This window comes from Globicephala melas, chromosome 7, assembly GCF_963455315.2.
Source record: "Globicephala melas chromosome 7, mGloMel1.2, whole genome shotgun sequence".
NCBI classification, from domain to species: Eukaryota; Metazoa; Chordata; class Mammalia; order Artiodactyla; family Delphinidae; genus Globicephala; species Globicephala melas.
In genome coordinates, this window is record NC_083320.1 from 33602032 (window position 1) to 33617403 (window position 15372).

General features: G+C 43.5%; 1 protein-coding gene across 4 annotated transcripts in view; it reads right to left on the bottom strand.

Moving 5' to 3' along the window:
• CDK15 (cyclin dependent kinase 15) overlaps window positions 1-15372 on the bottom strand; it is a 113407-nt gene that overhangs the window by 25250 nt on the left and 72785 nt on the right. For all 4 annotated transcript variants that reach the window (XR_009564566.1, XR_009564565.1, XR_009564564.1 and 1 more), the window contains exon 14: window positions 11948-12011. Coding sequence is in view for 1 of the 4 variants with exons in the window: in XM_030854512.2 (XP_030710372.1) it covers window positions 11948-12011 (64 nt within the window). In the remaining 3 variants the exon portion in view is untranslated. The remainder of the gene's footprint in view (window positions 1-11947; window positions 12012-15372) is intronic.

Here is a 15372-nt window from a genome sequence, read left to right on the forward strand (position 1 = left end):
TTTTTTTTTTTTTTTGCGGTACGCAGGCCTCTCACCGTTGTGGCCTCTCCCGTTGCGGAGCACAGGCTCCGGACGCGCAGGCTCAGCGGCCATGGCTCGTGGGCCCAGCCGCTCCGCGGCATGTGGGATCTTCCCGGACCGGGGCATGAACCCGTGTCCCCTGCATCGGCAGGCGGACTCTCAACCACTGCGCCACCAGGGAAGCCCGGAGCGAGATAATTATAGCTCCTACTGCACAGTGAGTGAAGTATAAGGATTTCCTCATCCTTTGCCGTTTTTCCTTCTGCCTCTTTCTCTTGTTTTATGTACCATGTATTTCTCCTCTCAGGTTTCAATAAGGTTTCTGCTCATTGTTCTCCTTGGAAACCCATAATTTGCTGTTTCATTCTACTGAAATTCTAACGTGTTCCAAGCTTGAGTTCTTACAAGCCTATCTTAATTTCTTTTGAGTTTTCAGTGTGGGCCAGAGGTGTGTGCCTTAGCTCTGTGGTGTAGTAACATGAACACAAGCCCAGGCTTAAATCTCCTTTCTGCCACTTATGAGCTCTGGGCTTTGGGGGAAATTACTTCACCTCTCTGGTTAAGTAACTCAGAAGTTTCTCAATCTGTAAAGTGGGAACACTTTTCCAGCTGCCTGGGAGAATTAGATAAGATTAAGCACTTGGCCTGTAGTAGGGACTCAATCAATGTTAGTCTCATTCCTTTTTCTTTTTCTTCTTCTTGTTTCTACCTCTCATTTTGGAGAAGCAACCTGGTCTCACACAAGTGGTCCTCAAGCCAAGCAGCACACTAGCATCACCTGGGAGAGTTTTTGAACCAAAAGGAGGCGCTGGCTTCACCCCACAGAGTCTGATTCAACGAGCCTGGGGAGGGCCCAGCATTGGTCGGTTGTTGTGTTGTTGTTATGTTTAATGGTCTCCAGATGTTTCTAGAGTGGCACTAAATGAGGCAGAGGACACTGGTCTATCAAGGAGGGCAGGGTCGACCAGCACCTCCCAGCAACTCCCACACACTTCTCTGGGGCTCATTTCCTCCAGTAGGCTTGTGAAAATTCAGTTAATCAATGTACATAAAAATCGCAGAACACCGTGTCTGATGCATACTTCACATGTTTTTCAAGGATGTGAGAGAGGAAGCATGATGAAGGAAAAAAATCATTCCTCGTAAATTCTACCAGTAGAGGTTGACTTGTAAGAGTTGGCCCCAGGGCTTCCCTGGTGGTGCAGTGGTTGAGAGTCCTGCCTGCTGATGCAGGGGACACAGGTTCATGCCCCGGTCTGGGAAGATCTCACATGCCGCGGAGCGGCTGGGCCCGTGAGCCATGGCCGCTGAGCCTGCGCGTCCGGAGCCTGTGCTCCACAACGGGAGAGGCCACAACAGTGAGAGGCCGGCGTACCGCATTAAAAAAAAAAAGAGTTGGTCCGAGGAGGCAATGTGACAACATTGAACTTGAGGTTCCGTGTCTTGCATAGACTGTGCCTGACTCTCTTCCCACATCTATTTTGTAGCTACGTTAGCCCAGATAGAGGATTGAGGTGTCCAGCGTCAGCCAGGTTGCTGGTTATGAAGCAGAGCCAAAGCCCAGCACCCGTTTGTGGCCAGCCCTCTGCTCTTATGCAGATAACCTGACGCTGGGTGACCTTGCCTCCTTCCCATTGATTTCTCCCAGTAGTTAAACCGCAAGCGATCAATGAGAGAATGATCCACAAACAGGCCATTTTACCCAGCGCCATTTCAAGAGAAGTCTGTTTCTCTGGCTTCAGTAGCCTCTCAAATCGTAGGCCTGTAGGTAGCTTATTTCCCTTCTCCTTCCAAAGATGATGGTTAATCATTAGACCAGATTCCTCTCCATCTCCTCCTTCTGCAGTTCTCTTTAAAGGAGTTCTCGTTTGAGTTCAGTTGGAATTTGAGGCAGGAAGAGCAAAGTAAACTTTGCTTTTGTAAAAGCCAAGTTTAAAAGCTGAACGTTTTAATTTCCCAACTGAACAGAGTAAAAGTAAAATGAGGGCCAAACTGTTGCTACCATAGTAAGATAATGCATTTTTTCATAAACCTTGAAGAAAGCTCATTTCACAACTGATTCAAGTCAACAGAGATTTGTTGGCTGGTTGATAAAATATCACCAGGACCATTTTGAGCCTTAGCTCAAAGTGAAACATTTTCCAGTTACTATAGGCTTTACCACAATCCCCCTAAGGTTATCTTATAGTGCAGTCTACTGAACTACACCTCTGGAATTTCCCCGCACACAATGCATTCTTGAGATACCATATATTTGGATAGTTGATAATGCTGTTAGCCTTACTGTGCTATCTCAAGCAGGAACTTTAAAGCGGCTTGCAAAAATCTGTAGCTCTTCTACCTCACCCTCAGCCTCACCCCAGTTATACACACTCAAGCCCTCGCAGCTGCTCGCCTCCCTCTTCCTCAGGCAGCTGGCTTAGTCTTTTGCTCAAGGAGTCTGAACTTGGCATTCCTGTTTGAGTGTCATGGGGACACCGAAAGCCAGTGCTCTCACGGGGGCGCTCCTTGGCATCTGAGCCCGGCGCTTCAACCCTCACTGGGGGCTTATCACTCTTCTAACCCTGCATCAAAACTTTTTGTGGATTCTAAGAAATATCTATCCTCGGAAGCCTGTTCCTAAGGCAGTGGTCTCTGGAGAGGAAGGGGAAGCCGGGCCTGGCTCCTGGTGTGTGGATGGAGAAGGTGGAGGTGATGGGCTCAGTCAGGAGTCTCCCCTCTCCCGGGGGCAGTGTTTAATGTCTGTCCACGCCCACAGACGATGTTTGAGCTATAGCTTGATCATGCCATTCGGTGTCCATGGTATTTAATGACGCATCATTTGACAACATTTATCACTCCCCTGTAGCCTCTACAAATGTTTGAGGGCCACGTGTGCAGGTGTTGTGCTCAGCACTGGAAATGCACAGACATGGTACTTGGTGCTCCTCCCAAGTTTACAGCCGTATGATTTCCACGGGATGATGATGCCAACAATGATGGTAATTATCATCATCTTTTGGTCTTTTCCAGCCTCTCTGACTCTTCCTTCTCAGCTTCCAAAGAACCCTTTCCCTCTACTGGATCCTTCAGCACTGGTCCCCCTGGTGCCGTCATAGTCTCCTTTCTCCACACGGTCTCCCTCGCGCGATTGAACTCGCCCCTGGAGCTTTAAATACCACTTTAAGCAGATGACTTCCAATTTTGTATTTCTAGATTACACCCCTATAATCACAGGCTTGTATTTCTTTTCTTTTTTTTGCCGCACTGCATAGCTTGTGGGATCTTAGTTCCCTGACCAGGGATTGAACCCGGGCCCTCGGCACTGAGCGAGCAGAGTCCTAACCATTGGACTGCCGGGCAATTCCCCACAGGCTTGTATTTCTAATTGCTTTTCAGATATCTCCATTTGGTGGTCTCACAGATATCTTCATCTTGAAATGTTCAAACCTAATACTCATTACACTCCCCACAAATCTGTTCCTTCCCCCTTTTATTTCCTGTGCCAGTAAATGGTATTATCATTCTCTCACCCACTGGATTTAGATTTCTCCTTCACAAGTCAAATCCAATCAGTTACAACCTCCCCTTGACTCTACCTCCTTCATGCTTTTTAGATTTGCCCCAACATTCTTCATCCATTGCTACTGCTCTGGTTGACACTTCCTATTTAGCTTCTAGAATCCAGAGCACTGCCACACTGACTACCACCAATTTAATTCTACATATAGTCTTCCAAGCAATTTTTTCTAAAATTGAAATCCTGCCGTATCACTTCCCTGCTAACAATCAGCCGATGCCTTCTCTTTGCTTCTTAGTCGAGTCCAAATCCTTAGGATGATTACAAATCACTTTCCAGTCGGTTCCCCACCTGTCCTTCCAGGTTAATCTCCGACAATGGTCGGCCACAAAGCCGACATTCTAGATATTCTAGCTTCCCTGAGCAATTCACCGGCGTGTATATTACCAGGTACACCCGCTTTCCTACTCCTCTGTGTCAAGTTCCTTTGTCTGGAATGTCCTTCCCCCTCTTGCTCACCTGGAGAAAGCCCACTTCACCATGCCTGAAACCCAGCTCATGTCTCTTTCTCCCAAACAGTCCCTAAATTCCCCAGACAAGCCAAGGCCTTTTTCCAAGTGTTCCTAGAGGTCCCTAGGGGATCCTGCTATAATAATACTTTCCACATTGTAGTATTTATTTGTTTCTCCCTCTAGACTGTATGCCTTGAAGGCAGGTATCAATGTATTATTGATTTTTGCATCTTAGTCTTAGCACCTAGCATTCAATAAATATTTGTTGAATGAATGAAAAATTGATGCTTAGGTGAAAAATAAAAAATGAAATTTACTAAACCTTATTCTTAAGAGGTAAAAGTGACTCAAGAGAGCCCACTTGTGATTCCCACTCTGTATCTTACAGAGATCGATGATGCCAGGCACAGGCCACGAAGGTGTGGAAGAAGTCTCTGATCTGACCCAGATCCATGATGTTTGCGACCTTAAGGCCTTTTTCCTGAACTGGGAAGAAACGTAGCAGGGTTTACTTGAAAAAAATTTCTTTTAACCTGCTTTCCTTCATTTGTAACTTTTCCTAATCTTAACTACTTTAAGATTATCCAGTCCCCCTCAATAAAAACTAATAATTGTCACCAAATAAAGATGAGAAAACTAAAAATAAATGTAGAAACTATTAATGAAGATCAAAGTGGGCCATGTATCTAAATGAATTTCACTGCTTGACTGGGGGGATGGGTTAATAAAGATGTTAACAGTAACTCCCACGAGCTTTTGCCGTGCTCCAGAAGTGGGACAGCAATGCGCCTGATGGTGGTTCATAGATTCGGTGAACATCGTGGCTTCATTACCTGAAGCAGGCGGGGTTGCCTGCTGGAGTCCCAGGGCGGGAGCTCCACTCACATTACATTTCAGAAACATGTCACCAAGCTCACAGATTCTAAAAGCAAGTCTGGGTTAAAGGACATAATCATTTGGGAATGAACTTGGAAAAGTGTTATTGGCTGATGCCAGCCTAAGGCATTGTTTTATTACCAAATTATATTTGCCCTTGGAAGGTACTGTGGAATTACCTATGAGCACCAACTTGGAGTTCAACAGGCTGGATATTCTGGGTCACCCCCTTCCTGGCCAGGTGACCCTGGGCAAGACACATACCTCCCCAAGCCTTAGCTCTCTCGTCTATAAAGTAGGAACGGTAACGTTGCCCCTGTTGGATAGAGCTGTTGTGAATCCAAGTAGTATGATGTATGAAAAGTGCCTAATTCATAGTTAGTGCTCAATAAACGACCGTTATTTTACCCAGCAACAAGGCGAATAATAACTTACATGTACTTTCTTGGCAAAACAGGCAGAACAAGGATTATTAGTCCAGAAGGTGCTAGAACCCAGGTGGCCATTGATTTCATCTAACAAATATCTATTTACTATTACGTGCCAGTTATGGGGGCAGGTGTAAAATACTAGAAACACTGGAAGTGGTCAGGTTTGCTTCGTAGAAAACCTCAGCACTCTTTCCACTGTACCATGCTTTGGGTGAAACCAACAATGACAACATGAATACCAACTGTGATTTAGTGGCCCTTACTGGACACCATTATGTAGATAATAAGGGTTCTCCCGGGGAAGAGCCCTGTGGCCACAGCGTGGGCAGGCATCTCACAGCAGTTTAGGATGGGCAGCAGAAAGGAGCCTTCACCAGAAGGGACAGCTTTAACAGGCGCTCAGACTGACTCAGGTAGGTGTTTGAAAACTGCAGGTCAGCTCTTAGGGTATGTGAATTCAGGCAGTGTTTAGGTCCAAGCAAGGAAAAACCAAAGTCAGTTCTGGCCTAGGAGGTGTGCCTGACATCTGTAAGGAAGCCAAGAACTCTAAGGGAGCTAAACAGAAAGAAACAGACATTGCATCAGCTCTCACACAACTACCATTGAGTCTGAACCCTGGTGAGTCACTGAGCAGCTGAATGAACTTCCACCCTGTGTAAAAAAAAAAAGGATGGGAACTAACTTTTATTGGGCATTGCCTAAAAGTTAGGCACTGTGGATGTTAATTATTGCTTTATAATATATACATATATCAAATCATTATGTTGTCTGCAAAATGAGACAGAGGGACACAACATGGTTAACAGAAGGAGAACAGGTTTGTTGTAAACTGACCCATTTCCAACCTAGGAAATGCCTCTGTGTGGAAACGGGAGAAAGCCTCTGTTTCCTCAGGTGTAAAACTGTGCTACTCCAACCAGCAGGGACCCTAGCAGACAGTATAAGGATTAGCTATTATGTATGTCCTGTGCCTGGCACACAGGGGACACTTTTTAAATGATAGGATTGCTCCCATTTTGCAGATTAGGGAACTGGGAAAGAAATAACTTCCTCAAGTACCCCCAGAGAGTACGAGGTGGAGTGTGGATCTGCCGCTCCATGAATTGATGCCAATAATTAAAACCTCTCTTATCAGTATCCTTTCCCTTAGTTCAGCCCACTGAGTAACTCACTTGGCTAATAGCTCATTCTATTGAGTGGATGCACAGCTTAGATTGTGTTCTCAGCAGGCACACAAAGACACACTCAGAACTCTTTGAGCCCAAAGCGTGGTAGCTCTATGTAATCCCGACATGAACAAGGATCATTTTAGATTTTTAATTATCATCTGTCCTATAATGATGTCAGATGAAGTGAAGCTCTCACACTGGATTTCAGGTCAAAATAAAACGTTCCCAGGGTAAGGCTAGATTGCTGGGTTGTGAGCCTGTCTGATGCCAGTATTCTGCCCCCATTATTTCTTGCTTCCACCTGGTGGTCAAAAGTTGAAAAAGCAGGCGTCCTGAAAATAACTAGGTGTCAGCAGGATCCATTTGCCTATCGTTTATAGGACATCTGAATCTGGGTCGCTGCAGGGCTTTTAGTACTGCTTTCCTGCCTTTTGATTTCTACCAAGTTCCTCCCGTGGAAAATCTTTCCATGTGCAGTGTTCTTTCCCGGGGCTGAAAGGACCAAGATAATCCCGGATGCTTCCCTGCAGCTGAGCTCATGTCACAAATCAGGCATGATTTTCAGCAGATATTTCTTTAAAAGTTTGAAGGCCTCTGTGGACTCTATTCCCTTCTCAACGGGAACAGGCATCAAAGAGACGGGAATAAAATGCTTTGCGCTCACATCAGGAACTAATTGGCAATTTGGCAAATGCATTGACTAATGTCATGCACTGTTATTTCTAAATCCTCTCCTGTCCTTGACCCCCAGTATCTAGATGTAAACTTGGGACCATTAGTGGAGAAGGATAAAGTCTTCTGGTGCCTCAAATGGAATTGAGAGGGATTTAAACTAGGCGCTTTTGAGTGTGGTGAAATGAACCCAGCAGTACATTAATGCTAGGATTTGAGCTCACACAGCATGAGTGCTTTCAAAAACCGTGTTTAAGGAAGCAAACAGAGCCACGACAGACCCTTTCAGTGGAGCAAAAGGAGTTGGATGAAACAATCAATGACACATTAAAAAACCACAACTGGGCTGCAATCATGTGGGCAGAAAAAAAAGTTTTTCTTTATCACAGGATCTTTGCATCTAATGAGATGGTGCCTGGACAACCTCCAGAGGGGTAAGGCCTCTGTTTACTTTAGCTGAGAAATGTCTAAATATTTAGTTGGTTCCCTTAAAAGCCTTACACCAGTCTGTAGCAAACTGGTCTTTAAGGTATGATCTTATTGGGTCTATATTGCCATTGGGAGAGCTATTTAAAGGGAATTTGGAAAAGTCAGAAGATATTACCACTGAAGGTGCAAATGTTAACTTTTTTTCCCCCCCTCTCAAAATTAACTCTTTTTAATGTCCTCCAAATATTTAATTTAGGACCAATACCTTGCCAGTCAATACTTTCTCTTAATTCATCCTAAATGGTTCTCTACTTCTTACATACACTTTATTCTTATTGGTTCCAGTTGGGCCCGAAGTGCTTTGAGGCTAAAATGGGGAGGGACTCCTGAGCGCATTTTCTTGGGAGCGGGAGGGGAAGCTAAGAGGGCTGAGAGACTTTGTCAAAATGTCTATAGGGGTCCACCCTTTAAATTCACACTACTGTCATGTATCGGCAGATTTCAGTCAAGACCAATATCCAGTTTGCTCTAAGCTTCTGGGATCCTCTGTGTCACAAACACAGCGCATCCCAGATATGGCATCAGTTGGGGCTTTAACCTTTTTAGACTTTCGGATAGTAGAATCCCCTCCAGCATGCCTTCTTTATTATTGCTTCCTGTGCACTCTCACCAAGGATCACCGAACTGCTCCCCTCCCCCGCTGCAGGAGGTCAGCACAGACACTGTTCCGCCAGTTTGATGAATGTGTCTTGGCTAATTGTGTGCAAGATGGCAGGCCTTTAGCAAGTGTGACCAGTTTATTGTTCAGCCAATCACAGGCGCCTCAGTTAGCATGTGAAAAGGGGGTGTGTTGCCGGGGAGGGTGAGTGTTCTGGCGGCTGAGTCAAAGGAGGAGCGTTTTGGGGGGTCACAGAGCAACACCCACTTCTTTGAGGGGATGTTACTATGCTCTACTAAACCTGTAAACCTCTTACTCAAAGCACTTTTTTTCTCTTCCCTCTTTTTTCAAGGAGATCTTTTTTTCCCATGGTTCAAGCAAGGCAAGACACTGGCTACTCTACAGATGGAGCTCACGTTCCAGGGTTTTTAATATTTCACTTTTATATTTCTGTTAGAGAATGATCCTGCTGAGAGTCTGGGAGTCCGTGCTCGTCAGAACCCCTCACTGACACTTGGATATATTGCTCTGAAAGCTATCCCAGGAGAAAAGATTAAATAAAAAAAAGCCTACTTTTCAAAGCCTACTTCTCAATCTGCCCACATCAAAATAAGACAACTGGCCCTTTGAAGTGGAAGACACAAGAGTTCTCAGCCAGCTTGCTTAAAGCAGGGGGTGGGGCTGGGGGAGATAAGGAAGAAGAAAGGAAGGAAGGAAGGAAGGAAGGAAGGAAGGAAGGGAGGAAGGAAGGAAGGAAGGAAGGAAGGAAGGGAGGAAGGAAGGAAGGAAGGAAGGAAGGAAGGAAAGAAAGAAAGAAAGAAAGAAAGAAAGAAAGAAAGAAAGAAAGAAAGAAAGAAAGAAAGAAAGAAAGAAAGAAAGACCAGACCAGTGTCTAAAATTATCTACCTTTCTTCTCCCACCCAGATTTAATCAGGCACAGGAGTCTGAATTTCTGGTGAGAAAACTTACAGCCCTGCTCATCAGCGCCCCAAGAAAACAGGTAACTGGTCAGAGAAACCTGTCCAGCGGGGTCAGCACCAGGTGTTTTTTTAAAACCTGTACAAACAGAAACTGTGTTGTTCATGCATAGTCGAGACAAGACCTGGTAAGGGCAGCGTGGGCACAGATGGCCACTGGATGGTTCTCTAAGTTCTGAGCTCTCCAGCTCCCTCAAAGTTGTTGTGCAGCTGAATTCAAGGTTTGGGGGCTCTTAGAGTGAAAAGGAGAGGAATGAAAATCTCATCAAGAATGGCGTTAACAGTTCTCCTCTGTGACATTTTACGGGCTCCCGTCCCCTCTTCTGGTCCCCTAATCACTGGAGCTCAAGTCCCTGGAAGCAGCAGCAACAGCTCAGGGATAGGGGTGGGTGGGAGGTGGCCTGAAGGGACTTCTTAATTCATATAAGGGGATGTTCCTGGAACACGGATGTGGGTGGCTGTTTTAAAACATAGTCCTTGCGATTGAGTTATCAATAGTACTGACCCCATGCCCAAGATATGCCGGACTTTTAAGATTTACAAGTAAAAGTTGAGACATCTTGGCTGTGACTAAGGTTACAACGCCCTTCCCTTCGTAAGCCTAGCCTGGCCCACAGCTATACACTGCCCAAGCCCGTGGAAGTGGGGCTCACAAATGAGCACACCCCTCCCCCCATAAGGAGAGCTAGTGAAAGAGTGTGGATGAATGAATACAAACACAACCTCTTAGAGGTCCATGAATGTGCGGAATTCATCTATGCAGGCCCAGCACGTTACACAGTGCCTGGCAGATAGTAGGTGCTCAGAAATTTTTGACTTATTTGAATTAAATTGAATCCTTACTAGAAAAACAATGCAAAGTATGAAACCTATTGATGTTGGGCCTGGAGAATTCTCTTCATAAATAAAAAATTGCATATTACTTTGAAATGACAGCAAAATAAAAAATGCAACATATTTCTCAATGTTTTATTGGAACCCAGTTATCTTATTTAGTACAGAATCTGGCAGGGAAGCATTTTGGACAAGTTTCTATCATTATTGTTCTCATCAAGGATCACTGTTTATTGCCTGAATCAACCTGAAACCCAAACATTTCAAGTTTGGGGGAACAGCATATGCTCACCATGGCAGCTTTGTATTGAGATCATTCTCAATTGTTTTCTACAACCCATCTGTGACCCTAAACTTCTGCTTGCATCCATGTTAGGAAGCTGAGGGGTCCCATTTCACTCAGAGAGTGAAAGGGAAAAGGCGTTATTCTAAGCCCTGCAGCGAGAGGGTGGCATTTTTCTCAAGTAGTAAACTCAAGCAAAATCATTAGAAATGATAAACTATTTGGAAATGATCCGAACAGCATTTAGCAATGCATACAGGTCATTCACAAAGCAGCTGAAATGACTTTACAGTTGGTCTTTAGCTGGTGTAGGTTTTCCACAATCCTGGTCAGTTCAAGATGCCTGAACCCTATGTATAGCTGTTTGAGCAAAACTATTAGATGCTGGAGAAAAAAGTAAAAAATTCCCATCCTCCTATGTCTTTTGTTTTCCTTTTTTTTTTTTTTTTTTTTGCGGTACGCGGGCCTCTCACTGCTGTGGCCTCTCCCGTTGCGGAGCACAGGCTCCGGACGCGCAGGCTCAGCGGCCATGGCTCACGGGCCCAGCCGCTCTGCGGCATGTGGGATCTTCCCGGACCAGGGCTCGAGCCCGTGTCCCCTGCATCGGCAGGTGGACCCTCAACCACTGTGCCACCAGGGAAGCCCATGCTTTCCATTTTAATTGTCTTTGAAATCTCTTTACAACTTCTTGCTCTCATAAAACCCTTCCAGGATAACCTCATACCAAAGTTAGTAATGACAACAATTTGGGGAAATTCCATTTTTAGTTATGGGACAATGGAATAATATAGAGACTGGAAAATCAGACTTGGGCCACATTCTCCCTAATTTGTACATATTTACCTCCCCTTTAATCCTTCCTGCAAGAGTCCAGCTCTGGTATGGCCATTACTTGCTTCTCAACCTCTGATATGGTCCTTCATCCTATAGCTCATTGCTTGCCTCCTCTCTTCTGTCTCAACGTCCTTAAAGTGACAACTGGGTAATCTGACCTCTCTGGCATGCTCTTGGGACCATTTCTCAAAGACATCCCCCATGGCAACACTTCCACCCCCAGAAGCCAGTACTGGAGGACAAAATGTGTGACAGAAAATGACCAAGTGTTAGGTTTGGAGACAATGGATGAACTCTGATACAATCTAGAGACATGTTACCTGGCCTGTCCTAGGCCCAGTGAGCCTTTACTTCCCCACTATTGTATTAGCTTTCTTTTTATACTTTATGAGATACAATAACCTAGCAAATAAACTCAATGATAGTCACTGGGTTCAAAAATGAGACCATCTTTTGAGTTGTCCTTTTAAGCCATTGGGTATTTGGAAATGGTTGTGGAATCTACAGTAACCGTCATTCCAGATTGTTATTCAGCTTGTTACTTGTGTTTTACAGAGTTGGAGAACTGATCTAACCTCAACTACTATTTCAATGACGTCCTCCTCGTAAAAAGATTAGTCAGGGAATATGAGTCTAAAAATCTGTCTAGAGCCATCTACACTGTTAACAATTAAAGAGGGACACCCTGTTTGTGGGGCCAGTGCTCTCACACTGCTAATCTCAGAGCTTTCGGAGGCTCAAGTCAGTATTACCTGGATTGTAGTTAGGTAGCTTGGAAACTCCAGGCCAGTTATCCTCTGTAGGGACTCCCAGCACCTATATAAAGCCAAAGAAAGACAAAGAAAGATGAGGGGGAGATGAGGTGGATGGAGCAGGTATGGAGACATGAAGGACACATCAGGGAGGAAGACGGAAGAAATGAATGTATGTCACATTATGCCAGCTGATGTGTTAAAGAAAGAAACTTCAGTGTTTCCAACATTTGCAGTTTCATGGACAAAACTGCAGTGTATTTCTACGGTCCTACGTGTCAACATGACTGGGCTAAAGGATGCCCAAGATAGCCGGTAAAACATTATGTCTGGGGTGTCTGTGAGGGTGTTTCTGGAAGAGATTAGTAATTGAATCAGTAGACTGAATAAAGAGATTGGCCCTCACCAATGAGGGTGGCATCATCCAATTGGTAGAGGACCTGAATAGAACAAAAAGGTGGAGGAAGGGCAAATTTTCTCTCTTTCTTCTTGAGCTGGGACATCGTCTTCTCTTGCCTTTGGACATTGGAGCTCCTAGTTCTCTGGCCTTCAGATTCTGGGACTTAAAACAGTGGTCCCCTTAGACTGAATTATACCACCAGCTTTCCTGGTTCTCCAGCTTGCAGAGGACATATCTCAGCCTCCATGAAATCACATGAGCCAATTCCCATAATGAATCACAAGAGATACACACACATACGTACACACACACACATACACATACACACAAATACATACATATCTCCCATTGGTTTTGTTTCTCTGGAGATCTCTGACTAATACAGATCATATAACCTTGCTTAAAGTCATATTCTCATCCCAAAATATCTACAGACCTACATCGGGATATTATGGGTTTGGTACTACAAACAAAGTTAATATTGTAGTAAAGTGAGTCACACAAATTTTTGGTTTCCTGATGCATATAAAAGTTATGTTTACACTATACTATGGTCTATTAAGTGCATAACAGAGCAATGCACATACCTTAATTTAAAAAACCAATCTACATATCTTAATTTAAAAATGTTTCCTCACTAAAAATTGCTAACCATCATCTGACAGCGCAGGGTTGCCACAAACCTTCAGTTTGTTAAAAAAAAAAAAAAAAAAAGCAATGTCTGCAAAGTGCTATAAAGTGAAGCACAATAAAACGAGCTATGTCTGCTGTACTGCATGATCACCATACATTAGGATGCTGCATTGGGAGTTAGGAATAGAAAAAGACAGGAGTGATAAAGTGTCCCTTTGCCTTACATCAGATGACTGTATTTATATATATATGTCTCAACAGGAGACACTTGACAGTTTAAATTATGACTCAGCATGGGCATTCAGCTGTTCCCCGATGTGCTCAAATTAAAAAGGATTCAGATTACTGACGTTTAAGCAGTGGAATGTTGGCTAAAAATGATCCCAAACCTAACTCTAGTCTTTTCTACCAAATTCATCTCATCTGCTTGTTTTCTCTGTGGCCCAGCAGCTTGGAATATGGTATTTGGTTTTTAACTGCTGGATAGTAATATTAACAACACCACTTGAAAAAGAGCTCACGTGTGCTTTGGATTACCAAATTGAAGCTTTAGTTTTTAATTACTATGAAAAGTCTTTTGGAGTATAAAGACAAACACTTCAGATTTTAGATGGTGCTGTTACTGCGAGTTCCCTTGTAGGCAAAATCTTACCATTCTTTTAAGATAGTCATAAAAGCCCAATGTCAGTTATATCTAGGAGCCAGAATAATATTGTTTTTGTGAAATATTAATAAAACACTAGTAGTTTTCATACACCGCTACAATATAACTCTTTTTAGAAGCATATCTCAGTACAAGTCTTTATAGAAGCATCTCTCATAGAAAAAGCCTAGTGAATCCATTTGTAAAATGCTGGACACAGATGCTGGCCCAATTGTTATGGCAGGAAGTCAACTGCCCAACAATGACTGATAATAATCAATGAGGAATCCAGAAGCCTCTTAATATTTACCAGCTTGCTGACCAGGACTCTAGCCGAGAAGTACACTCTTTGGTGTCTGTTAAGCTTGTCCTCAAACAAAAGACACTGAAGCGCCATTTTCCCTCCCATAATAAAAAAATTAAGCCACCCAGTAGAAGCTTCTTTCTTTGATCCATTCCCTAAACAAACTGAAAAGCTACTGAGAGGATTACAGGCTTTTCCTAGCAGCCACCCTGAGCCGGAGGGAACACTAAGAATCCTGGAATCCATTTTGAAAAACCAACTGGACTAATTCTTCTTTTGTGGGAGAGGGCCAGAGGATGGGAAGCTAATTCTTCTTTGTTAACCTACCATCTTATGTATTTGCACAGATGTGCATGTAAACAAGTGGGTGGGATGATTCACATGTACCCCTACGTCTTCTGTTGCCTGGCAAAGCACAATGAAAGAAAGTAAAGATAATGACGAGAAAGCGATAAAGGAAATAAATAACGACCATATCCATATTTTCACTAAGGTGAAAGTTACCAGAATTGTTGGTTACTTTGTATTATTGTGTAATTAAAGCCAACCAAATGGGTACCAACAATTTTGGAATATTGTGCTAAAAGCTTTAAGCCTGAGATTTTAAAAGTTTAAACAAAAATTCAATATCCTTTATTTGGAAATTTGATGCTCAGTTTTTATTTGAAAGTTATTGAATTCATTTTCACTTGAGAAAATTACTCAATCTCCGCTTCACTGACCGGGAAACTGAAAACCAAAAACTGTTGATTTACTCCCTTCCTGAAAGCTCTTAAAAGGCAGCTAGTGAGTGCTGTGTTTGAAACCACAGTGGGCTGCAAGGGCTGTTTTCTGCCTTTGTTGGAATGGAAACTGAAGGCATTTTGATTAATGGCTTTAAAGTCTGCATCGTTTATTTTATTCTGATTTTAGAACCACATCTGGTATTATTTGCTAAAAATACTTATTGAAAGAATTAGATTTCTAAAAAATTGATTAAAAATCGATGACAGCCATTCAGATGTAAACACACACACACACACACACACACACACGGAGGCATTTCAGAAAGATGGTAAAATAAAAATTCGGGACTTATTATTATGTCTTTATTCCTAAGTGTGAGATCTCAGAATAAATGTAAAGAAAAGTTGTGATTAGAGGTTGGAAGATGTAGACTAGACCATTGCTTTCAAAGAAGCAATTCCTACATCAAGTATCATAGAACCCGAAATAGACCACCTTTAGTAAAGCACAACTCAGGAGCCATTTGTAATGTTTGAATTTCCAAGTTGCTTGGGATGTAGTAGTGTAAGAGATAACACACTGCTGAATGTGGTTCTCTCTTTGTCCTCAGAGCACGGAACTACAGATGTGTGGTAACAAAACTGTGGCCTTGGGCTTCCCTGGTGGCGCAGTGGTTGAGAGTCCGCCTGCCGATGCAGGGGACACGGGTTTGTGCCCCG